The sequence below is a fragment of the Somniosus microcephalus genome, chromosome 9, assembly GCF_052327205.1.
Source record: "Somniosus microcephalus isolate GS21.2 chromosome 9, FLI_Smic_1.0, whole genome shotgun sequence".
Lineage (NCBI taxonomy): Eukaryota > Metazoa > Chordata > Chondrichthyes > Squaliformes > Somniosidae > Somniosus > Somniosus microcephalus.
Window position 1 is genome coordinate 181,352,447 of NC_140995.1, and position 25,923 is coordinate 181,378,369.

At 47.7% G+C, this 25,923-nt stretch overlaps 1 protein-coding gene across 3 annotated transcripts in view; it reads left to right on the plus strand.

The window, feature by feature from the left end:
- Positions 1-25,923, plus strand: part of ube3d (ubiquitin protein ligase E3D) — a 182,129-nt gene that overhangs the window by 31,911 nt on the left and 124,295 nt on the right. For all 3 annotated transcript variants that reach the window (XM_085997668.1, XM_085997669.1, XM_085997667.1), the window contains exons 7-8: positions 2,223-2,331; positions 10,453-10,625. In XM_085997668.1, coding sequence (XP_085853794.1) covers positions 2,223-2,331; positions 10,453-10,625 — 282 coding nt within the window. The remainder of the gene's footprint in view (positions 1-2,222; positions 2,332-10,452; positions 10,626-25,923) is intronic.

The following is a 25,923-nucleotide window of genomic DNA, read 5'->3' on the forward strand; positions in this document are numbered from 1 at the left end:
AAAATTCTGTCAGGCCTGGACAGACTAGATGCAGGAAGGATGTTTCTGATAGCCGGGGAGTCCAGAACCAGGGGTCATAGTCTAAGGATAAGGGGTAAGCCATTTAGGACAGAAATGAGGAGGAATTTCTTCACCCAGAGAGTGGTGAACCTGTGGAATTCTCTGCCACAGAGGGCGGTGGAGGCCAGTTCATTAAATATATTCAAGAAAGAGTTGGATATATTTCTTGAGGCTAAAGGGATCAAGGGATATGGGGAGAAGGCAGGGACAGGGTTCTGAATTTGGATGATCAGCCATGATCTCATTGAATGGTAGAGCAGGCTCGAGGGGCCGAATGGCCTACTCCTGCTCCTATCTTCTATGTTTCTATGTTAATTGCTCTCATTATGTCATTACGCAGCTCACCCTAGGCCATAAATCTGCACCTTGCACCTATACAAAAGTGTTTTGATACAGACAATGGCTGATGTTCTCACTTCTGGTCTGCAACCTCTGATATATGCCAATCCTCACCTTCTCACCTGCCAGGCTTCAACACCATCTCTCTCCTCCCCCACCCCCCCTCCCCCCCCAATCAAATGCTCATGCTTCTCTTTGTCATCCCTTCTCTTCGCTGGTTCTGTAAAACTAGCACTTTAGTTTAGAAATGTGATGGGCTGCTTTTACTGGCTTTTCAGAAGTGGTGAAGATGAGTGATGTCATAGAGTCATAAGAGTTATACAGTACAGAAAGAGGCCCTTCGGCCCATCATGTCTGCACTGGCCATCAAGCCCTGCCTATTCTAATCCCATTTTCCGGCACTTGGTCCGTAGCCTTGTATGCTATGGCGTTTCAAGTGTTCATCTTAATGCTTCTTGAATGTTGTGAGGGTTCCTGCCCCTACCACCCTTTCAGGCAGTGAGGTCCAGATTCCAACCACCCTCTGGGTGAAAAAGTTTTTCCTCAAATCCCCTCTAAACCTCCTGCCCCTTACCTTGAAACTATGCCCCCTGGTTATTGACCCCTCTACTAAGGGGAAAAGTTCCTTTCTATCTACCCTATCTATGCCCCTCATAATTTTGTACACCCCTCAGCCTTCTCTGCTCTAAGGAAAACAACTCCAGCCTGTCCAGTCTCTCTTCACAGCTGAAGCACTCCAGTCCAGGTAACATCCTGGTGAATCTCCTCTGTACCCTCTCCAATGCAATCACATCCTTCCTACAATGTGGCGACCAGAACTGCACACAGTATTCCAGCTGTGGCCTAACTAGCGTTTTGTACAGCTCCATCATAACCTCCCTGCTCTTGTATTCTATGCCTTGGCTAATGAAGGCAAGTATCCCGTATGCCTTTTTAACCACCTTATCTACCTGTCCTGCTGCCTTCAGGGATCTATGTCAAACTGAAGCAGAAGCAGCTGAGAGGAGCCTGGCAGCCAAGGAAGGGCAGGCCAGGGCCAATATGTAAGAGGCCCATGGCAAAGATTAGGCTGCAGATGTGTGGCCTTCAGCAGCGTGGGGGGTGGGTGGTTTGGTGGGGGTTAAAAATAAATACAAAATATTGTTGGGAGTAGGGCTGTGATTCTTGGAAAATCTTGAAGGCTGGCAGTATGGTGGAAACCAGGCCAGGGCTAACAAAGCGGCAGGCAGACCTGGGTGACTTATGCCACAACACCACTTGGCATTGGGAGGACGGAAAGCTAAATATAATAGTAAGTATTTGGATTAAAAGTAATATAATCCGATACAGGAAACTTTGGTTTATCCGGAGGTTAAAAGTCCGGAAAGCTCTATCTACCGGCAAAATTCAGGAGCCGTTTCCTATAAGTTTTTTTTATTTCTTGTTGCTTTTTTTTTCCCCAGTCAGGCTCTGCAAGGTCTGTAGCTAAGCAACAGCTTCAGCTAGAGACGCTTTTAAGCTGCAGCCGACTGTTTTGAAGCTGTTGCATCCGTATGTTTCAACATGTCCGGCAGTTTTGATCTAACGGCAACAGCTCGGTCCCGTCGGTGCCGGATATCACAAAGTTTCCTGTATTACAGTTTTACCCATTAAAAGTAATAGAAGCTTTGGTCAGATAATCTGCTGACCGTCTAGGCTCACAAAATGGTGAGGTACTGGAGAGAGATTGGCATATGTAGTATCGTACCCTCACATAAATTAGCACCTTCAGGAGAGGTGGGGGGAAACATTTGGGGGAAGAAAGAGTGAACTGATTGAAACGTAGTTTAAAATTTTTTTTTTAGATCTTTGTTCGTGGAGACAGTGGTTGCTGGCCGTCTGATGGAGTTGTCTTCTACTCAGAGTACCTTTAGATTCTGCATTCAAGGGCATGATGGAAAAACCTATATTTTGGTAAGATCCCTTTTTTTCCCTGGTTTTGTATGATGATGCATGGTCTGACTTCTTAAATGGTTGTGAAATGCTAGGGTATGGACAAACCGAATAATATAAAGTTACAAATGGATCCTTTCACTGAAGCTGGGCAATAGATTTCTTTTCAGATTCCACCACTTGGTGGCAGGGCTTGAACAGGCATCCGAAAGCATCAGTTTTTGTACACAATTTTTCGTAGCCCTATGCTGTCCTCGAAGAACACTGCCTCCAAAGTGATACTGCAAGCATTTCATATCTCATTAATTAGCATTGTTCTTCTGACTGTCGCTTTCAACATGTCGTGGTAAAATTTTGCCCTTTCAAGACAGCTTGTTGGGCTTTGATTAATACTCTGTTTGATCCTGTTTGTAGGAAAGTATCATGTAATGTTCCTGGTATTCTAATATAATTTATTATTAGAGTAATAGTTAAACAGTTTTAGTATATTTTAGGTAACATATCAATTACAGGCTTCTTATTGTAAGCAATAATTGTGTTTAATGCACACCTTGTAATGAGTGGCTTTTGTATTTTGTATTTATTCTGCATTGCAACTTGTGTGATTTAGATTGGTGTTTTTTAGGGAGCAGTAAAATAAATACATGTTATAATAGAGGGAACGCTGAATCAGACAAATCCTTTTTGAAGGGCAGTGGTGCAATTGTTCGGTTTCTACTGGACAATATTTAGAAATTGTTACTCTGTGTCTTTTGAATTCTTGCTAAAATGAAATTGTGGTACATCTGGATAAGATTGGAAACTTATTACATTTTCACAGCTGAAGTAACCTTGCTGTTCTCAAAAATATAATATAAAGTTGAATAGATAATATAGCATATGAAAGATAAAGTTAGCTGTGAGCATTCAAAAATATCAGGGTCTTTTGATGAGGTAAATGGGGAAACCTGTTTTCCCTGGTTTACTCACAGTCAGTAGCTAGAGGGAATACATTTACGATTGTTACCGAGAGTGTGCAGGGAGAGGTTAGGAGAATTTTTCAATGCAACTGTGTAGTGGAAGCCAAATGACTAATAGCTTTTACAGGGAAATGGATAAATAAAAATTGAAAAGGGCATGGGAGTGGGATTAAGTGGGTAGCTCTTTCAGAGAGCCAGCACAGTTTGAGCTGATGGCCGCCTCCTTCTGTGCTGTAAGATTAGATGAATGTTTCAGTGTTGATTTAAGTTCCTGGGGGCCGGGGGGAGGGGAGTGCTGGTGGTGCTAGGGCCAAACTTTCGAGAACCATCTTTCATTAAATATGATGAAGTGGGTTGGGTAGAGTCCATGGCAGGACACATTGGGCATGGTCTGTAAAATAGACTGATACGATGAGCAGAATGTCCTTTATTCAGTCTGTGATTTCTTATATTCATGTTTTCCGCATGCGACTAATTGATCTTTCATTGTGTTACTTGTCGACAAGGGGACAGGAAATTTGGATCCGGCTGTGCAGAAAAGCTGAGTTAATTGAGATTCAGACGTTTAAGGGAAAAACTACGTGGCAAGATGCATTAAAGTAATAGAAAGCTAAAAGTAAAAGTATTTTTTTAAAAGGCAGGCTTATGTGCTGTTGTTGGCTGTGATTGGTCTGTGGTATCACATGACTAGCATGTGCCGAGTGTCACAGATTGACTACAATATTGCACATACACATACTCAAAAGTGTTAATAATATACATCTAGATTGTACTTGTGTGATTGTTGAGCAGCACACTTCCAGGGAATGTTGCAGAACACATTAGAATTTTTTAGGAACAGAAATAGGTTTTTAGGCCCTTCAAACCTGTTGATCGATCTATCTCACCTGCCCGCCTTCTCACCATATTCCTCAACCCCTTCTCCCTATAAACGCACTAATTGCCTCATAAAGCTATTAGCATGATTCACCTCAGTGGCCAATCTTGGTAAATTATTCAATATCTCTGACTATTTGGGTGGAAAATTTGCACCTGACTTCCCCGCTTCCACCTCATTTTCTATTTTTTTTAAATTGTGTCCTCTTATAGTTGAAGCTTTTGCCTGAGTGAACAATTTGTCAGGATTGACTTTGTGAACTCTTCATGTTCGTTTTCATTAAGTACCATTTAATATTTAATTGGGATTAGTGGTTTTCATGCTTCACCATCGTTGACTCCCTGCTTATCGAAACTTTCCTTTAACTGAAGCCATTTGCTCCTGCTGATAACGGTGATGTTTGTACACTGCTTCCTATGCATGTCTGAATTATTGTTGTAAACACTTTTTATAAGTGTTGGTTGGATCAGCGATGTGTATACACGTGGGCTGATCCTGACCTATTGGATATTTTGCATCAATCCACCCAGGCATGTCATAATTTAAAAAATATTGGCACGATGAGACCAGGCTACACACTGAGGGTTAAGCACTTCTGTCAAAAGGTTTATATTCCAGGAATAAAAGCGATGTCAATAATTCCTGGAATGATCTTTCTGTAATAGAAACATTTATCACCGCGTGCAGCGCCAGTAAAATTTCCTTATACTGGGCTCAGTTCTCTATAGACTAGTTGGAGGTGGAAGAAGTGAGGCTGCAGGACAGGAAAGAAAAGTGATATTGAAGAAAGAACTCTAACATTTTCAAGCTCTTGGGACAGTGAGTGAGGGGAATGATCACACCGGCGCAAACCAGTGCCCTTCTGTTCTGTATTGTCGCACTTTTGAGAATCAATGGGCTGAATCTTGCTGGAAAAATAATGGCGTGTCTACGATGAACGCTGCTATTAATGCTCAAATCGGACAGTGAGCTCGGGATTAAGCGCTACCCCGTGAGTTGCGAATCTGCAAAACTGGGTCCACAATAAGGGAATTTTACTGGCTCTCCATTACAGAAACATCATTCCTGGAATTATTGACTTGGCTTTTTTTCCTGGAATAATATCCCTTTGACAGAATTGCTTAACCTCAGCATGAAGGCTGGACTCGTCGTGCCAATATTTTGTAAACTCTGAAATGCCTTTGTGGAATGATGCAAAAATACTCAATAGGCCAGGATTAGCCTGTGGCTGTACACTGATCCAACCAGAGCTTATAAAAATTGGACAATAAGAATGCCGATATGAATGGGAAGCAGCGTACAAACATCACCATTATTAGGTTCTTGATAGTGACTGTGCTATCAGGATAAACATCAAAAGTGGAAGCTCGGCACTTGCCCCATAAAGAATGAGGAAAAGTTGTCAAGCAAATCTCTGCGTTACTCTCGGGCCCCTCGTGAATAGGTTGTGCTACATGTTCAGCCCTCATTATATTGATCTGGGAATGTTCTGGCTTCTGAGATTGAAGGAGATGTGTTAGATAAATCAACGACCGCACTAATTTACAATGTCAGCTTGTCACATTGTGAAATTTAGTGCAATAAATTCAGCTTCTACATCCATTGCTGTTTAATCTGTCAATTTATACACCAGCACAACCTGTGGAGCAGAACAAGCTTGCCCTGCCAAACCTATTATTTGATTTAAGGAGGCAAATATTCTACACCAGTATAATATCTGGATAATTTTTCTTAGTTTCTGTAAAATTAGCAGCCTAGCAATAAATTACATTTCTACACAGATTTATCAATAAAATTCACTCTTACAGTAAGTTTTTTTTTAAATTTTAGCAGCACAGACTATCTAATTGTAATGCTGAATAGGGAAGTGAGAATAAACTAAGCAGCGCAAGTATTGCTGAAGAACTGAAGCTTGTGGTTTTAGAATAAAGTAGCTTTATTGTGTACAGATTAAGCCTGAGATGAGGAATTTCTTCGCTCAGAGGGTTGTGAACCTTCGGAATTCTCTGCCCGAGAGGGCTGTGGATGCTCAGTCGTTGAGTATATTCAAGGCTGAGATAGATTTTTGGACGCTAGGGGAATTAAGGGATATAGGGATCGGGCGGGAAAGTGGAGTTGAGGTCGAAGATCAGCCATGATCTTATTGAATGGCAGAGCAGGCTCGAAGGGGCGTATGGCCGACTCCTGCTCCTGATTCTTATGTCCTGATGTTCTTAGCAGTGGATCTCCCCTGGAATTGCTCACATTAAGCTGGCGGTTGCACTGTTCCAGTGGGAAGATGTTTGAGGTGTGGGAGTACGTAGCTGGGGGTAGGGGTGAATTTGGAGGAGCTTGGGGAGCGCAGGGGAGGTCCTAGGCTGTTAAGTACAGGGGGACTGCGGTTTGGAGGCATGACGTTGGGAGCATTGCTTATATTTTGTATATATAGGCCACACAGAATGCAGTGGTGGAAAAATAAACAAATAAAAAAAGCAGCAAATAGAAGTGCAGTAAAGAGATAAACATGAGAAAAATGACCAACATTTATTACAAAATTGAAGATAAGATGTGGGATGGAATTGATACCTAATTGTACCTGCAAACTGATTTCTAAAGAAAAATAATGGCTGTCAGGAAGACCCGAGGAACGCTGTTCCCAAGTGTGCACGTATGGACTGCCAGATCAGACCCCACTTTTTAAACTTAAAAGAATAAGGGCCCAAGAGACAAATGATTCTGCTCAATGAAGAAAGTATTATTTTTGGAAACTGCACTGGTTAACTGTGATGACACTTGTGTGGTGCGAATGTTACTTGCCACTTATCAGCCCAAGCATGAATGTCGATCAGGTCTTGCTGCATGCGGGCAGGGACTGCTTCATTATCTGAGGAGTTGTGAATGGCACTGAACACTGTGCAGTCATCAGCGAACATCCCCATTTCTGACCTTATGATGGAGGGAAGGTCATTGATGAAGCAGCTGAAGATGGTTGGGCCTAGGACACTTCCCTGAGGAACTCCTGCAGTGATGTCCTGGGGCTGTGTTGATTGACCTTCAATCACCACAACCGTCTTCCTTTGTGCTAGGTATGACTCCAGCCAGTGGAGAGTTTACCCCCTGATTCCCATTGACTTCAGTTTTGCTAGGGCTCCTTGATACCACACTCGGTCAAGTGCTGCCCTGATGTCAAGGGCAGTCACTCGCACCTCTGGAATTCAGCTCTTTTGTCTATGTTTGGAACAAGGCTGTAATGATGTCTGGAGTCGAGTAGTCCTGGTGGAACCCAAACTGGACATCAGAGATCACGTTATTGGTAAGTAAGTGCCACTTGATAGCACTGTCGATGACACCTTCCGTCACTTTGCTGATGATTGAGAGTAGACTGATGGGGCGGCAATTGGCCGGATTGGATTTGCCCTGCTTTTTGTGGCCAGGACATACCTGGGCAGTTTCCCACATTGCCGGGTATGGGGGTGGCAGCTTCTCTTCCCTGAAGTACATTAGTAAACCAGCTCATAAGTGAACTGATTGGATTTTTAACGGCAATCCGACAGCTTTTCGGATAACTTTTTCTGCTGCTAGCCCGCAAATGACCAGCTTGAATTTAAATTCACGTCGGTGGGATTTAAACTCACGACTTCATTCCACGCTATTTACCGTCATCATCTTTGTTTCCTGCAGAGTTTGATCCCCAGCATCAGGTAGGATCTGGGAGCAGAGTGGGGCGATTAAAATTGAGCCATGGTAGCTCACGGGGTAATTTCCATACAAAGAAAGTTTAACTCATCGCTGATTTTTACTTACAAACATGGATGTGAGGATACTAGGCACAACACGCTGTCAACATACATTGTGGATGGTTGGCATATATGGGTGTGAAATGTGTTGTCTTGCTTCAATTCATTCCCACTGAAGATGGCCTTGAGCTTCAGTGTATTGGCATACTTACATACTGCAGCCAGATATAGGATTTGGACTTGTGGTCACAGTTCCTTGTCTAGGCCAGACTATTGAGATTCTTGAAAGAGATTCAACACCAGAGATCCTAACCAAAAACTGAGAGAGCTGCAAACATGTGTAAGAAGTCACACAACACCAGGTTATAGTCCAACAGTTTTATTTGAAATCACAAACTTTCGGAGCGCTGCTCCTTCGTCAGGTGAAGTGGAGAGATGCATAAAGACACAGCTTATATAGTCAGAGAATAATGCCAGATGATTACAGGTAATCTTTCTAACTGCCATTTATCACACCTCGGCAGAGAGATAATCACGGCAATCAAAGGTGTGAATGGTGTCCATCACACCTTTGATCGCCGTGATTATCTCTCTGCCGAGGTGTGATAAATGGCAGTTAGAAAGATTACCTGTAATCATCTGGCATTATTCTCTGACTATATAAGCTGTGTCTTTATGCATCTCTCCACTTCACCTGACGAAGGAGCAGCGCTCCGAAAGCTTGTGATTTCAAGTAAAACTGTTGGACTATAACCTGGTGTTGTGTGACTTCTTACATTTGTCCACCCCAGTCCAACTCCGGCATCTCCACACTATGCAAACATGTAGAGCAGGTAAATCAGCCTCTGTGGAGACGGTTGAAGTTTGGGGTTCACATCGACCCCACAAGTTCGACTGTTTGGACATGTTTGTGGAAAGTTTTAAATGTTGACTGAGCACTTTACAAACTGCTTGATGGTGTTCATTGTCGTTGATGTTTTCAGCTCGTTTGGGCTCCAAAGGTGAGAAGCTATTCTTTAGGTCAGTATTTGCCTGCAGGAATAAATCCGTTCTAGCATCATTGGGCACAACTAAGCCAACAAGTCCTGCATTGAGTTTTAGCTAAGGGTTCATTTAGAATTGTTCCCCCTCCCGCAACCGAGAAAAGGTTCATCCTTGGAGGTTGTATGCTATCCTTCCAAGCTGGATACCAGCTGTTATCAGTTTCCATGCTGATGAGGACTCTACACTAATTGGATCTGATCAGTCTCTCCTCCCAGTATCATCTGGCACTATTGGGTTTTGTTATCCGATCGCCTGCCTTGGTACCAGCCAGTACTGACTAAAATTCAAGTCCACTCGCACCGATATCAGTGACATTGGGCTGGATTTTCTCAATGGAAACGTGCTAGAGGCGGGACTTCTGGTTTCCGGGTTTCAGTTCAGCCCCGCCCCCAGCGACGTCTGACCAACCCACGCTATTTTCCCTTGATTGGCCTGGGTAAGCCTGCGGGCTTACCGGCCAATTAAGGGAAAGCTGGTGACAGATGACGTCAGCGTATGACGCTTCATCTGTCTCAAAATTTTTGACCGATGAATTGTCAGCATTTGACAGCTTTGAGAAGCTGTCAAACACTGACAATCTCTGTTCTAAGGTGAGCCCTTGCACACAGGCTCACCAAGAGCTCTCTCCTCAGCAGAAAGCAGATGGCTGCTGCATCTGTGAATGCAGCAGCCATTCTGTCATCTCTGCTGTTGAGATGAGGCACCTCCGGATCCTCAAAGGTTGAAGCCTGCAGAAAGAAGCAAAGATAAGGAAACTTTTTCCAACACTTTACACGCACCTGTCATACATACCTGTCCACACTTTTACCCATCACTCCCCTGTACAGCTGACATTTCGACCCCTCTCACCCCCGCAGACGCACTGCTCGCCTCACTGACCCTGGTGAGGTTCGCAGCCATCGGGAAGCCTGCAATTGCAGGTGTAAAATGGGGGAAAAGCCTCAAAACTGCCTGTTAATTGGCTCTAATTTCCTTCCCGCCTCAAGGAGACGGGTCCCTGCACGACTCGGGGACCTGCCTCCCAGGAAGATGGCACGGAGGCGGGTTGGGAGCGGGGTCGGTACCCGCTCCCAGTTTCTGCCATTTTTCCGGCAGTCCCACCTCCATATCCGTCTCCCCAGGGCTGGGAAATTGTTTCCAAGAAGAAAAGAAAGCTGATGTTGCAGGAAGGGACAGATTTTTATGTGAGTCACTCTGGGCTGCTCTTGTGTATCCCATAGTGTAGATATATTAGGAGAGGGGTTGTGTATCCCATAGTATAGATGTATTGGCAGAGGGATTGTGTATCCCATAGTGTAGATGTATTGCCAGAGGGATTGAATAACAAAAAATGCCAGTCAATGATAAACTGTGAAAAGTGGCTTCATGCTTTAAAGTAATATTGTTTGTCAATGTATTTGCCACTGGTGCAGACATTGATCAGAAGTGAACTGAGGGTGGCCTTTTGAATTGCTAAGTCTTTCAAAAACTGTGTCTTTTATTTACTTTCAAGTGTGTTTATGTTCAGATGGATTGGATATCTTTTTTTTATCTCTCTTCCTTACAGCTCTGGCTTTTGAATTCTGACACCTTACTGGTGAGATCACACAATGATCCAAATAGTGATTTTGCTGCAGTTGACAAGGACACAGTGAAGCCTGAGCCGTCGATCAAATTGTGTGAAGCAAACGAGGCTGCCAAAGTCTTGTATCAACCCTGTTTAAAAGGAAGAAACAAAATGTAAGTAGCATTGTTTTCAATATTTTTGTGCATTTTTAATAGAGCTAGAAGATACATGACCTGCTAAAAGTGGGGTAAATAAACCTGTGGACTGTGGTCTTGGTGCAGCTTATTAGTGAAACAAATTGTGCTCCATTGTGTTACACAAAACTTGCAGGCACAAAATGTTTAGGGTTAGTATTGTTTAGCACAGGGCGAGCTGTCAAACCTTGTTATTATGATGTGCTCCTTTGCGCAGTGACTCTGGAGTTCAGTCTGCTGTAGAAAAAGAGTGAGATGTGCAGTGAACTACAAGTAGATGCTCAAGCTATTGCGTGAACTACAGTGTGACTTTTTTAAAAATCCATTCTCGGGATTTAGGTGGTGCTGGTAGAGCCAGCATTTATTGCCCATCCCTAATTGCCCTTGAGAAGGTGGTGGTGAGCTGCCGCCTTGAACCACTGCAGTCCGTGTGGTGAAGGTACTCCCACGGTGCTGTTAGGGAGGGAGTTTCAGGATTTTGACCCAGCGACGATTAAGGAACGGCGATATGTTTCCAAGTCGGGATGGGGTGTGACTTGGAGGAGAACTTGGAGGTGGTGTTCCCATGCACCTGCTACCCTTGTCCTTCTAGGCGGTGGAGGTCGCGGAATTGGTGCCAAAGAAGTTTTGGCAAGTTGCTGCAGTGCATCTTGTAGATGGTACACACTGCAGACACGTTGCGCCAGTGGTGGAGGGAGTGAATGTTTAAGGTAGTGGATGGGGTGCTGATCCTGCTTTGTCCTGGATGGTGTCGAGCTTCTTGAGTGTTATTGCTGCTGCACTCATCCAGGCAGATGGAGAGTATTCCATCACACTCCTGACTTGTGTCTAGTAGATGTTGGAAAGGCTTTGGGGAGTCAGGAAGTGAGACACTCGCTGCAGAATACCTAGCCTCTGACCTGCTCTTGTAGCCACAGTATTTATGTGGCTGGTCCAGTTAAGTTTCTGGTCAGTGGTGACCCCCAGGAGGATGATGGTGGGAGATTCGGCGATGGTAATGCCATTGAATGCCATGGGGAGGCCATTTGACTCTCTCTTGTTGGAGATAGCCATTGCCTGGCACTTGTGTGGCATGAATGTTACTTGCCACTTATCAGCTGAAGCCTGGATGTTGCCCAGGTCTTGCTGCATGCGGGCATGGACAGCTTCATTAGCTGAGGAATTCTGAATGGAGCTGAACACTGTGCAATGATAGTGAACATCCCCACTTCTGACCTTATGATGGAGGGAAGGTCATTGATGAAGCAGCTGAAGGTGGTTGGGCCTAGGACACTGCCCTGAGGAACTCCTGCAGCGATTTCCTGGGGCTGAGATAATTGGCCTCCAACAACCATAACCATCTTCCTTTCGGCCAGGTATGACTACAGTCAGTGGAGAGCTTTTCCCATGTTCCCCATTGACTTCAGTTTTACTATGGCTCCTTGATGCCACACTCAGTCAAATGCTGCCTTGGTGTTAAGGGCAGTCAGTCTCACTTCACTTCTGGAATTCAGTCCTTTTATTCATGTTTGGATCAAAGATGTAATGAGGTGTGGATCCAGGTGGTCCTGGCAGAACCCAAACTGAGCATTGGTGAGCAGGTTATTGGTAAGTGCCGCTTTGCTGATGTTTGGGAGTAGGCTGATGGGGCAGTAATTGTCCAGGTTGGATTTGTCCTCCTTTTTGTGGCTAGGATATACAGAGGCAATTTTCTAGGTAGATGCTAGTGTTGTATATGTACTGGAACAACTTGGCTGGCTTGCAGCTAGTTCTAGAGCACAGGTCTTCAGCACTATAGCCAGGTTGTTGTTGGGACCCGCAGCTTTTGCTGTGTCCAATGCACTTGGCTGTTTCTTGCAGGCACGTGCAGTGAATAGAATTGGTTGAACACTGGCATCGGAGATGGTGCGGACTTTGGCAGGAAGCTGAGAACGATCATGTACTTTTCACTTCTTTTAATCAAAGAAGAATTAAGTTGGCAGGTAACTGTGCAAGAAGAGCAATGCAGATTCTGGTTAATCTGGAGTGAAAATAGCTGAAGTTGGAAAGAAGTAAAGAAAGAAGTTGTATTTCTATAGTGCCTCATTTTCATGTCGTCTTAACATCCCAAAGTGCCTTTAAAAATCAATGGATTACTTTTGAAGTTATTTATGTAGCCAAATCTGGCAGACAATTTATGCACAGCCAGGTCCCACATACAGCAGGGGAATGAATGAACGAACAATCTGTTTTGGTGGTGTTGGTTGATGGAGAAATACCGACCAGGATGCTTGGAGAACTCCCTGCTCTTCCAAGAATTCTGTGAGATGCTTTATATGCATCTGAGCTGGCAGGCGTTCGTTTAACGTCTCATCCGAAAGATGACACCTCTGACAATGTGACATTCTACACTGAAGTGTTGATTTCTGAACTTTCAAACCTCTGTTATCCAATGCTGCGTTTGCCTATCATGCAGTGGCACTGCACCTGTTTGATAAAAAGGTGGCATTTTTACAATCGGTGCTTCTGTACGGGTATTAAAAGATTAAAGGGTATTAAAAGATTAAAGGAAATTAAAAAATTATGTTTCCAAGTTATCCACCCAAAACAAAATAGTGTCTTATAATCCTGACAAAGTCTACAGTTGACTAGGACAACGATTACTTGTGAGAGGAATTACATCGTCGCTGCTGTGGGCGACGTACTTGCCTTGCTGCAGCACCACTGTTTGCTTTGGTTCAGTTTCTAGTTATATTTTTTTATGTTAGCTGGGTTTGCCTGTTTGAATTTGGGGTGCTGCTGGTGATTTGAAAAGGTCAGTTCTCAGCACCGCTGCCATACTGGTGGATAAGCCGTGAATCAGATTCAAGCAGGTGAATCTATCAGCATGACATATAATTAGAAATGGAGCAACAAATTCAAACAGCTCTGCTGAATTCAAACAGCAAATTTCGAACTTGGCGGGTGGGGGTGCAGAGGGTGGGAGGGAGAATACTTTTATGTGTGTTTAATTACGCAACATTAATTTTTAACTTGTGTCTAATTTAGCTCAGAGGAAAGCTTTTATTTGCGCTTAATTATATAAAATTAATTAATGTTTGTAACTTAGCTTGGGGGTTCTTCTATGTGTGTTTAATTATATAGAATTATTTTTTAATTTAGCACAGGTGATTGGTAGCAACATGCAAATTTTTTAAAATATTAGTTCATGGGATGTGGGCGTCGCTGGCAAAGCCAGCATTTATTGCCCATCCCTAATTGCCCTTGAGAAGGTGGTGGTGAGCCACCGCCTTGAACCGCTGCAGTTCAGGTGGTGAAGATACTCCCACAGTGCTGTTAGGTAGGGAGTTCCAGGATTTTGACCCAGCGATGATGAAGGATCGGCGATATACTTCTAAGTCAGGATGGTGTGTGACTTGGAAGGGAACTTGGAGGTGGTGGTGTTCCCATGCGCCTGCTGCCCTTGTCCTTCTAGGTGGTAGATGTAGTGTCCGTGTGTAGATAAAGACACTGAAGACAGGAGTTGGTTCATAGGTATTTACTAAGCAAGTCTGGGGGGGGGGGTTTCTAAAGGATATACACAATACACAGGCTTATATAGCCCAAGTGGCAATTACCGGCATTACGCACACCTGGGGCTCTTAAAGGCACATACACCACAATTCCTCCCCTTCTAGCTAACTAGTACATCATATTTTAAGTAATTATTAATTACATGTTATATGCAAAATAATATACATTGCTGTATTAATTAATTATAAGTTAGTCTCTCAGGAGGCTTCCTGACTCGGTCCGGATAATGCCTCGGGGGTGTAGTAGTTTCTGGTGGTGTAGTAGGTTCTTCTGGCAAGGCTGATTCGGCTTGAAGGCCAGTGTCGGGTTCATCGGGCTCCAGTATCACCGGATCGGAGGTAGATATGGGTATCTCTACTTCATCGTTAGATGTATAGAGTGGTGGTGTAGGTTGTCCTTTTTCGGATGACTTGATGATTTGGTCAGCATGGCGCCTTATTATGCTGTCTCCGATGTCCACGGTATACATCAGTGGCCCTAATCGTGTGCAGATAGTTCCAGGCTGCCATTTCTCGGTACGGTAGTCCCGGGCCAAAACCGGTTGGCCTATCTGGAAGGCCCTAGTTGGCCTTTCATTCATGCCCTGAAACTGCCGGTTCTCCACGTCCCTTCGGATGTTGGGCTTGACCAAATCCAGCCGGCATCTTAGGTTTCTATTGTAGAACATCATGGCGGGAGTTTGGTTAGTAACCATATGCGTTGCATTCCTATATGCAAATAAGAAGTTATCCACCTTGTGCTGAAGTTTTATGTCTTCATTACCCATGGCCTTGATGGCCTTCTTGAAGGTCTGGACAAACCTTTCAGCCAATCCATTGGTGGCGGGATGGTATGGGGCGGACGTGTAGTGCTTTACCCCATTGTTCTTTAAGAACTTTCTGAATTCTTCGGACATAAATTGCGGTCCATTATCAGAACATATCTGCTCCAGCAGCCCATTCCTGGCAAATATGGTCCTTAATACTGTGATGGTTTTTTCCGTGGTGGTGGAGGACATCTTTATTACCTCCGGCCACTTGGAGTGTGCATCAACTGCGATTAAGAACATTGAGTCCATAAATGGACCAGCAAAGTCGATGTGCACCCTTTGCCAGGGAGATGAGGGCCACTTCCATGGATGTAGAGGGGCCTGTGGCGGAGCATTTTGGACCTTCTGGCATCCTAGGCAGCTCTTGGTCATGTCTTCGATGTCTCCATCGATACCTGGCCACCATACAAACGCCCTAGCTAGGTTCTTCATTTTCACTCCACCCAGATGCCCCTCGTGAAGCTCCTTTAGCACTTTATCCTGGAGTTTGGGTGGAATCACCACTCTGGATCCACACATCAAGGTTCCTCGGCACACTGACAGCTGTTCTCTTCTTTGCGAGAATGCTGGCAACAGTGGTTCGCCATGTGCTGGCCATCCCTTCACTGTTAAATCGTAGACCCGTGAGAGAGTAGGGTCATTTCTTGTCTCCCTTTCAATGGCAGAATTTGTCACCGGTAGACATTCCACTATGGTAGAGTGGAATATCTCTACTGGGTCTACTGTAGGTGCCTCTTCTATCGTTGGCAACGGTAGGCGTGATAAACCGTCAGCATTCCCATGCTGTTTTGACCCTTTGTATTCAATGTTGTATTGGTGTGCCCCTAGAAAAAGGGACCACCTCTGTAGTCTTTGTGCCGTCATAATGGGGACACCTTTTTTAGGGTTGAATATGGAGATGAGGGGTTGATGGTCAGTCAGCAAGGTAAATTTTTGTCCGTGTAGGTAATGGTTGAATTTCTTCACTCCCCATACCAGGCTGAGTGCTTCCCTGTCTATCTGGGCATAGTTACGCTCAGCTGAGTTCAATGAGCGTGACGCAAAAGCTATCGGCCGTTCCGAGCCATCAGGGAATCTATGGGACAATACCGCTCCTATGCCGTAAGGGGATGCATCGCACGCCAGTCTGATTGGTAGTGATGGGTTGTAATGAGCCAAAATTTTCTCGGATGTGATTAAGTCTTTACATTTATGGAAGGCACGTTTACAGTCTTCGTTCCATTTCCAAATCACTCCTGTCTGTAGAAGATCATTAAGAGGGTGTAGAATAGTTGATAAGTTCGGTAAAAATTTATGATAGTAATTTATTAATCCCAGGAATGACCTTAATTGTGAAACATTTTCAGGTGCTGGGGCTTTTATAACTGCTTCAATTTTTTCAGGTGACTTATGCAACCCTTCCTTATTAATTATGTGGTCACAATATGATATCTGATTTTGGAAAAATTCGCACTTGGGCGATTTGCTCGTAGGCCCCGTTCTTTCAGCCTAGTGAGCACCTGCTCCAAATTGGCAAGGTGCTCGTTGTCGTTTTCTCCTGTTATAAGGATGTCGTCTAGGTAGCATTGAGTCCCCGGAATCCCTTGCAGGACTTGCTCCATAGCTCTTTGCCAGATAGCTGGAGCTGATGCTATTCCAAAAACCAGTCGATTGTACTGGTACAGGCCTTTGTGTGTGTTTATTGTGAGATACTTTTTAGAGGTCTCCTCAACCTCCATCTGTAGATATGCCTGTGCCAAGTCAATTTTTGTGAAACGTTTCCCTCCGGATAGTGAGGCGAAAATATCTTCTATCCTCGGAAGAGGATACTGTACCGTGTGAAGGACCGGGTTTACAGTCACCTTAAAGGCCCCACAGATGCGAATTTTTTTCTGTTCCTCAGAGTTATTTTTCAATGTTTTTTTCATGACTGGAACGATGGGTGTTGCCCATTCGCTCCAATCTATTTTGGATAATACGCCTGCCTTTTCCAAATTCTTCAGCTCTGCCTCGACTGCCGGACGTATTGCGTATGGCACCGGTCTTGCCTTAAAAAATTTTGGAATTGCTGTGTCTTCCACTTTTATTGAGGCGGTGATGCCTTTCAAGGTTCCTAGTTTCTCTTGAAACACTTCTTTGGCGTTGGCCAAGATGTCTTTTAATCGTTCAGGTATGATGTCATCCTTGTTTTTTTCCTTACTGGTCACCGTCAGTGCCTGAATGGAGTGCCAGTCTAAACGTATCTTCCTTATCCATTCACGTCCCAACAACGGTGGACCATCATCTTGTAGAATGTATAAATACAACTTTTGTATTTCTTTGCCGTTGTATACCACAGGCACCCTTATTTTTCCTTTGGGGTAGACTTTCTGCCCCGTATATATTTTTAAGATAATGGATGTGTCTTTTAGAGGTATATGCGAAAATAGCCTCTCGTAATCTCGTCGATTTATTACGGTTAGAGCTGATCCTGTATCTAGCTCCATTTTAACTGGGGACCCTACTATTGTGAGGGTAACCCAAATGGTTTGGTAATCCTCTTTGGCAAGTACATTATGTAATTTGAGACAGCTTAGTCTCTTGTTTCCGGAGTCGCTATCGCTATTCTGGTCTTCGGAGCTATTGTCCGTCATCATTTGTACCTTCCTGTACTTTTCTTTATTGATTCTTTGTTTTCTGTCAGTGGATTTATTTTGTCCAGATTGGCATACCCGTGCAATGTGTCCAATCTTACCACATTGCCTGCATGCTTTGCCCTTGAACCAGCAGTCCCTCTGGTTATGGGTGGATCTGCCGCAGCGATAACATCTTCCGAACTCCTGTGTCATTTTATGGGTGCCGAAGTCCTGTGTCTCTTGTTGTATCTCTGCAGCTCCTTTTGCTGCTGCTTCGTATGATACAGCCATACTGAAAGCTTTGTCCAATGTTAAATCTTTTTCAGAAAGCAGTCTTTTTTGTGTTCCTTCACTTAAGAGACCGCAAACAAATTTGTCTCGAAGATAATCCGATAGTCCTGCTCCGAATTGGCAGTACTTTGATAGCTTTCTTAATTCGGTTAGGTAATCAGCGTTACTTTCATTCTTGTGTTGATTTCTCTTGAAGAACTTGAATCGTTCCGCTATCAGCAGCGGTGTTGGGTTTAAATGCTCCTGCAGGGTATCAACAATTTCTTTAAAAGTCTTGTCCTTTGGTTTGGCTGGAGTGATTAAATTTCGTAACAGCCCGTATGTCTTCGCGCCCATTAAGTTCAGAAGTACTGAAGCTTTTTTTTCATCTGTTATTCCATTTGCAGTGCAATAAAGCTCTACTCTTTCCACGTATGTGGTCCAATCTTCTATTTCGCCATCAAAAGCCTCAATATTACCAGATTTAGGCATTTCAGAAAAGATATGGCGCTTCCCGCGCTTTCCCGCCGCTGCTACCGATAACAACGCTGTTTATTCACTGTTGGAGACTCGTTCCCGATGGAGGTCTAAACGCTGACCTGCTTGCCGCGCCGGCCGTCTCTCGAGTGCACCCTCCCAGTCCGTTATTGCTTGCCTCCGATTTCGCTGCCTGTCTCAGTTGTAGAGCCCGCCGCTGGAGCTCCAGCCTGACGCCCAGGAAGGATTAGCGCAGTACCTGTCACCAGCTTGGCCAGCTGGTGAAACCACAGTTTCTATTACTTCCTTGAGTCTTCTGGACGCTGGAGGAATCGATGTCCTTGAGGTGCTGCCGAATTGCAGGTAAGTCCGTTTCCACTTCGTCGCCACTGTAGTGTCCGTGTGTAGATAAAGACACTGAAGACAGGAGTTGGTTCATAGGTATTTACTAAGCAAGTCTGGGGGGGGGGGTTTCTAAAGGATATACACAATACACAGGCTTATATAGCCCAAGTGGCAATTACCGGCATTACGCACACCTGGGGCTCTTAAAGGCACATACACCACAGTAGAGGTCGAGGGTTTGGGAGATGCTGCCGAAGAAGCCTTGGCGAGTTGCTGCAGTGCATCTTGTAGATGGTACACACTGCAGCCATGGTACGCCGGTGGTGGGTGGGGTGCCAATCAAGTGGGCTGCTTTGTCCTGTATGGTGTCGAGCTTCTTGAGTGTTGTAGGAGCTGCAGTCATCCAGGCAAGTGGAGAGTATTCCATCTCACACCTTACTTGTGCCTTGTAGATGGTGGAAAGTTTTTGGGGAGTCAGGAGGTGAGACACTGCTGCAAAATTGACTGTGAATTTTGTCTTTTTAATGTGGCCCACAAGGCTTTCTGCTAAGCAGTATAGTGGTCCCTAAGATAGAAAGTTTGGATGCCCCTGTAGTACAGTCATCTGATAGATATTTAGTTTTCAGTGGAGCATATGCTTTCCATTCCTCTACTGCCTTCCTTTGCCCTACATTTGCCCCGATGCCTCTCGTGTGGCTGGTGCTCTGTGTTTTGAAAAAACCCTATTATTATTGAGAAATAAACTACAGTACCCATTCCGTATTAGCTCACCTCTGTTTCCAATTCTATTTGAATGTTTCTTCCTTGAGAGGTAGAGCAAGTATAAATGTCAGTAAACATGAATCTGCATTTGCTGGTAATAACAACAACAATAACTTGTATTTATATAGCGCCTTTAACCTGGTAAAACGTCCCACGGCGCTTCACAGGAGTGTTATAAAACAAAATTTGACACTGAGCCACATAAGAAGAAATTTTAAGGAGCGTCTTCAAGGAGGAAAGAGGGATAGAGTGGTGGAGAGATTTAGGGAGGGAATTCCTGAGCTTAGGGCCTAGGCAGCTGAAGGCACGACCACCAATGGTTGAGCGATTATAATCAGGGCTGCTCAAGAGGGCAGAATTAGAGGAGCACAGATATCTCTGTGGGTTGTGGTGCTGGAGGAGATTACAGAGATAGGGAGGGGCGAGGCCATGGAGGGATTTGAAAACATGGGTGAGAATTTTAAAATTGAGGCGTTGCTTAACCGGGAGCCAATGTAGGCCTGCGAGCAAAGCGAGCGATCCTTTAAGTGTTATGTAAAATTTCTTTGTTGATATCTTCTGTTTTTCATAATGAAAGGAAAATTGGGTGGGTTCCAGTACTGGCATGCGATCTCTTTGCCTAATTTTCCTCCTTGCACTCCACCCATGTGATGCTTTACACCCAGGTGACATTTTACCCCGGTTTCCTTTATAGCAGTAACCTTTCAACAAAAAAACCCTTTCCTGAACTTTCTCCAGCTGCATACCAGTTATTTGTACTGTACCTCAACGCAGAAATAATTTCACAGCTTGCTCACAGACTCATTTCGACGTACAACTGAACCCCATTGATCGTTATAAACAAACACACTCGCAAAGATAATTTTGACCAGGACCCATTGATGGTCATCTCAAGCAGTGATAGCTTTAAAACAAAACAGGCTCAGTGTTTGTTCTTAACTTTTGGGAATTTCACTTTGCTTCCATCTCAGCAAAGAAAAATTGATGCTGGGCCTTGGGTCATGAAAACTTAAATTTGATTCTCTTTTTCCCTGACGGAGGTTTATATAACTTGGTACTTGACCTGGTGGAACGTGCTTGAGTTGCAGAGAGCTGAGGTGTGTACATAAGGGAACAGATGAGACCATGCGTCCTTCTTTGGTGACCTGCTGAACCAAGGCTATATTGTAAAACTGTCGAGTCCCATTTGTGCAATGTAATTCACCCTTTCATAAGCAATTTATGTGATTTCTGCAAAGATTTAACATGAATGCCATGGATGACCTGAATTTCCCAGTTATAAGCAGTGGGTTTTCACTGCCCTTTTAAAATAAAAAGCCTATTGCAGCTAAATTAACTATCGGAGCCACTTATTGATTGAGTTTACTGGGCTTGCCTTTAATGAGGAGGTAATTTTTTTTTCCATAGAGACTACAGTATAAGATCTTGTATCAATATTGCTCTATTGATGTTCCTCTTCTTTCAGTGTTAATTAATGTGCTGTACTGTTTAACCATGTTCACCGACAAACTGTAATGGTGAAATGCTTACATAAGGTTTTCTCCTTAGAAAATGTTTAAGTACAGATTCCATTGTGAATGCTGGCATAAATAGTGTTATAGGAAGTAAGGTTTGTGAACAGGAACTACATGCCATTTGTAACATTTGTAATAACAGATAATGTAGTTTACTTTTAGGTGGTCAAAAGGCGATTAATAATGTATACAAGGCAACAAGTTACTCTTATCACATTGTAAAATGAAACTAATATACTAAGAAGAGTCATATGACATTAATGCAGTTAATCACAATTATGGCTGAGGGAGATCCTTCAGCCCATCTTAATTCATCTGTCCAGATGCACCTCGTAGCTTCTTCATTGCAGCATCAAATTATTTTTAAAAAATCCTGGGTTTCCACTTCTCTGTCTGGGAGCCCACTCCCATGTATTGATCACTCTTTGTGTGAGGAACTTCCTGATATCAGTCCTAAATTTGCTTTTAATTAATTTGAACCTATGTCACCTTGTCCTACTCTTGCAATTTAAAGTAATATTCTAGATTTACATTTTCCATATACTTAACCATCTTGTAGGCCTTGATCTGATCACCTCGGGCACCTCCTGTCCAGGCTGAAGAACCTGAGATTCTCCATTTTTTTCATAATTTAGACAAACATTGGACACAATACTCAAGATGTTGTCTGACCAGAGCACTGCAAAGCTTAAACACAGCGGGGGAGAAATTCGGTATCGCCCCGTTTGGGGCGCAATTATCGGCCGGGCGCAAAGTTTAGCGCCTCCGACTGCAAACTTGGCCTCTATCGCCTCTGGAGGTGATTTGAATACTAAATCAGACGCTACACACCTCTCTTAAGGCACTAATGCCGAGGAGCGAGGCGCTGGCGAAGCTCATGTGATGTCAGTCAGCAATGGAACACAGGCACACTGGCGCCAGCCAGTTCTTAACGGGGAGGGTCGATCTTGCTCTCCAGCCACATCCTGCTCATTGTAGCCTTGAATCTCGGCCTGGAGAGACCTGTACATTAATTCTGCTGGAAAGAACAATGGAGAGGCCCAGGGAAAGAGCTCAGAGTGCAGCCCCCATAGTCTCTTCTAAATCGATGCAAGGAAGGTCAAATCAAAATGAACTTGCAAAGTGCTGCTCAGTACCCAAAACTCCTTCACACTGCATTGAATCTGTCTCTCTCTCTCACTCTCTCAGAATGCGTAGTGCAAAATTGTCGCCGACAAAAAAAGGCAGGATGCGGCCCCCTTTAAATAGCGCTCCTCCAGTCCCTTCCTGACTGCAAAACGCTCCCCTCAACCTGTCGTTGCTAGCGGCAGGTGGAAACGCAGGGGGCGCCACTCAATATCCGGTCCGGGGCGTTGCACGCTCGACTGAGGTCACAATCTGCGGGTGCAGGAGATTGTGGGGGTAGTGTTTAGCGCCGTCGCAAAATGTCTGGTCAATTTCGCGAGCGGCGCAAACACTGCCGTGCCCGGGCACTAGTTAGTGCCTAATCAACCAAATTTTTCCCCCAACTTCTTTCCACTGTTTTAGTAATGTAGTTATACAATAGTTGTGAATAATCTGCTCCTTTTTATTTCCAAAAATGACAATATCTTTGTTATAATTTCCCTTCTATTATGTGGAGCTTTGTCTTTTAAAAAAAATCCCATATACTAAACAAAACTTTCAAGATTTGAATTCCTGAATATTATCGGCAGTTATAGTGAAGATTACTCAATAATGGACTCTCTTTACATTTCTTTTCTTCCAGACAACACACTTTCACAGTAAAAGAAAGCTGAGGATTAGTTTCTGAAAGGCTAAACGTTAGCTGAAAGTAACACCATTATGCCATAAAGAATCCATAACTTGGTTAGCAACAGTAGCTTCCATTTATATAGTGCTCTTAGTGTCAAAAAATGCTTTGCAGATCCACTAAGTGAGAGTGGGCACCAAACTGGAAGGAGAAAGATAAATAGAATAGAGTTAAGCACTTGAAAACATAAGTCTTAAGTAAGGTTTGAAAAGGGGGAAGTGGTGTGGTGGAGGAGCAGAGAGTGGTGGGGGGTTGCGGAGTGGCGGTGGTGGGGTGGGGGTCAGTGGGGGTGGGGGAGAGTGGGAGTGGTGGAGAGTAGGGGTAGGGGAGAGTGTCGTAGGGGTGGGGGAGAGTGGAGGTAGGGGAGAGTGTTGGAGGGGTGGGGAGAGTGGGGGTGGGGGAGAGTGTCGGTGGGGTGGGTGGGGTGGGGGGAGAGTGTCTGGGGGAGAGTGGGGGTGGGGGAGAGTATCGGGGGGGTGGGGGAAGAGTGTCGGGGGGGTGGGGGAAGAGTGTCGGAGGGGTGGGGAGGGAGTGTCGGAGGGGTGGGGGGGGAGTGTCGGAGGGGTGGGGGGGGAGTGTCGGAGGGATGGGGGCGGAGTGTCGGAGGGATGGGGGCGGAGTGTCGGAGGGATGGGGGGAGTGTCGGAGGGATGGGGGGGGGGAGTGTCGGAGGGATGGGGGGGAGTGTCGGAGGGATGGGGGGGGAGTGTCGGAGGGATGGGGGGGGAGTGTCGGAGGGATGGGGGGGGAGTGTCGGAGGGATGGGGGGGAGTATCGGAGGGGTGGTGGGGGGAGTGTCGTGGCGGTGGGGGGGGGGGGGGGGGAGTGTCGGAGGGGCCTGGGGCGGGGGGGGGGGGAAAGTGTCGGAGGGGCCTGGGGGGGTGGAGTGTCGGAGCGGTGTCGGTGGGGGGGTGGGGGAGTGTCGGTGGGGGGGTGGGGAGTGTCGTGGGGGGGTGGGGGAGTGTCGGAGGGGGCGTGGGGGGGGGGAGTGTCGGATGGGGCGTGGGGGGGCGTGTCGGTGGGGGAGTGTCGGAGGGGTGGGGTGGGGGGGAGTGTCGGAGCGGTGGGGGTGGGGGGGAGTGTCAGAGCGGTGGGGGGGGAGTGTCGGAGCGGGGGGGAGTGTCGGTGGGGGTGGGGGGGGAGTGTCGTGGGGGTGGGGGGGTAGTGTCGGTGGGGGTGGGGGGGGGGAGTGTCGTGGTGGGGGTGGGTGTCGGATTGGGGTGGGGGGAGTGTCGGAGGGGTGGGGGGTGGAGTGTCGGAGCGGTGGGGGTGGGGGGGTTAGTGTCGGAGCGGTGGGGTGAGTGTCGGAGCGGTGGGGGTGGGGGGGGGGAGTGTCGGAGCGGTGGGGGTGGGGGGGGGGGGGGAGAGTCGGAGCGGTGGGGGGGGGGAGTGTCGGAGCGGTGGGGGTGGGGGGGGGGGGGAGTGTCGGAGGGGGCGGGGTGGGGGGGGGAGTGTCGGAGGGGGCGTGGGGGGTGGGGGGGGGAGTGTCGGAGCGGTGGGGGTGGGGGGGGGAGTGTCGGAGCGGTGGGGGTGGGGGGGGGGAGTGTCGGAGCGGTGGGGGTGGGGGGGGGGGAGTGTCGGAGCGGTGGGGGTGGGGGGGGGGGAGTGTCGGAGCGGTGGGGGTGGGGGGGGGGTGAGTGTCGGAGCGGTGGGGGTGGGGGGGGTAGTGTCGGAGCGGTGGGGGTTGGGGGGGGAGTGTCGGAGCGGTGGGGGTTGGGGGGGGGAGTGTCGGAGCGGTGGGGGTTGGGGGGGGGGGAAGTGTCGGAGCGGTGGGGGTTGGGGGGGGGAGTGTCGGAGCGGTGGGGGTTGGGGGGGAGGAGTGTCGGAGCGGTGGGGGTTGGGGGGGAGGAGTGTCGGAGCGGTGGGGGTTGGGGGGGGGAGTGTCGGAGCGGTGGGGGTTGGGGGTGGGGGGAGTGTCGGAGCGGTGGGGGTTGGGGGGGGGTGTGTCGGAGGGGCGGGGGGGAGAGTGTCGGAGGGGTGTGGGCGGGGGGGGGGTGAGTGTCGGAGGGGTGTGGGCGGGGGGGGGGAGTGTCGGAGGGGGGGGGGAGTGTCGGAGGGGTGGGGGGGGAGTGGCGGCGGAGCTGTGGGGGGGGTGGGGGGGAGTGTCGGGAGGGGTGGGGGGGGGAGTGTCGGAGGGGTGGGGGGAGAGTGGCGGCGGGGCTGTGGGGGGGGTTGGGAAGTGTCGGAGTGGTGGTGGGGGGGGGAGTGTCGGAGGGGTGGGGTGGGGGAGAGTGGCGGTGGTGGGGGGGGGGCGGAAGTGTCGGAGGGGTGGGGGGGGGGGGGGAGTGTCGGAGGGGTGGGGGGGGGAGTGTCGGAGGGGTGGGGGGGGAGTGTCGGAGGGGTGGGGGGGGAGTGTCGGAGGGGTTGGGGGGGGGGGAGTGTCGGAGGGGTGGGGGGGGGTGTCGGAGGGGTATGGGGAGAGTGGCGGTGGGGGGGGGGCGGAAGTGTCGGAGGGGTGGGGGGGAAGTGTCGGAGGGGTGGGGGGGGGGGGAGTGTCGGGAGGGGTGGGGTGGGGGGGCGTGTCGGGAGGGGTGGGGGGGTAAGTGTCGGAGGGGTGGGGTGGGGGGAGGGGGGAGTGTCGGAGGGGTGGGGTGGGGGGGAGTGTTGGAGGGGTGGGGGGGGAGTGTCGGAGGGGTGGGGGGGGAGTGTCGGAGGGGTGGGGGGGGGTAAGTGTCGGAGGGGTGGGGTGGGGGGAGGGGGGAGTGTCGGTGGGGTGGGGGTGGGGGAGTGTCGGTGGGGTGGGGGGGGGAGTGTCGGAGGGGTGGGGTGGGGGGGGGAGTGTCGGAGGGGTGGGGTGGGGGGGGGAGTGTCGGAGGGGTGGGGTGGGGGGGGGAGTGTCGGAGGGGTGGGGTGGGGGGGGGGGAGTGTCGGAGGGGTGGGGGGGGGGGAGTGTCGGAGGGGTGGGGGGGGGGGGGAGTGTCGGAGGGGTGGGGGGGGGGAGTGTCGGAGGGGTGGGGTGGGGGGGGGAGTGTCGGAGGGGTGGGGTGGGGGGGGAGTGTCGGAGGGGTGGGGTGGGGGGAGTGTCGGAGGGGTGGGGTGGGGGGAGTGTCGGAGGGGTGGGGTGGGGGGAGGGGGGAGTGTCGGAGGGGTGGGGTGGGGGGGGAGTGTCGGGAGGGGTGGGGTGGGGGGGGAGTGTCGGAGGGGTGGGGTGGGGGGGGGAGTGTCGGAGGGGTGGGGGGAGTGT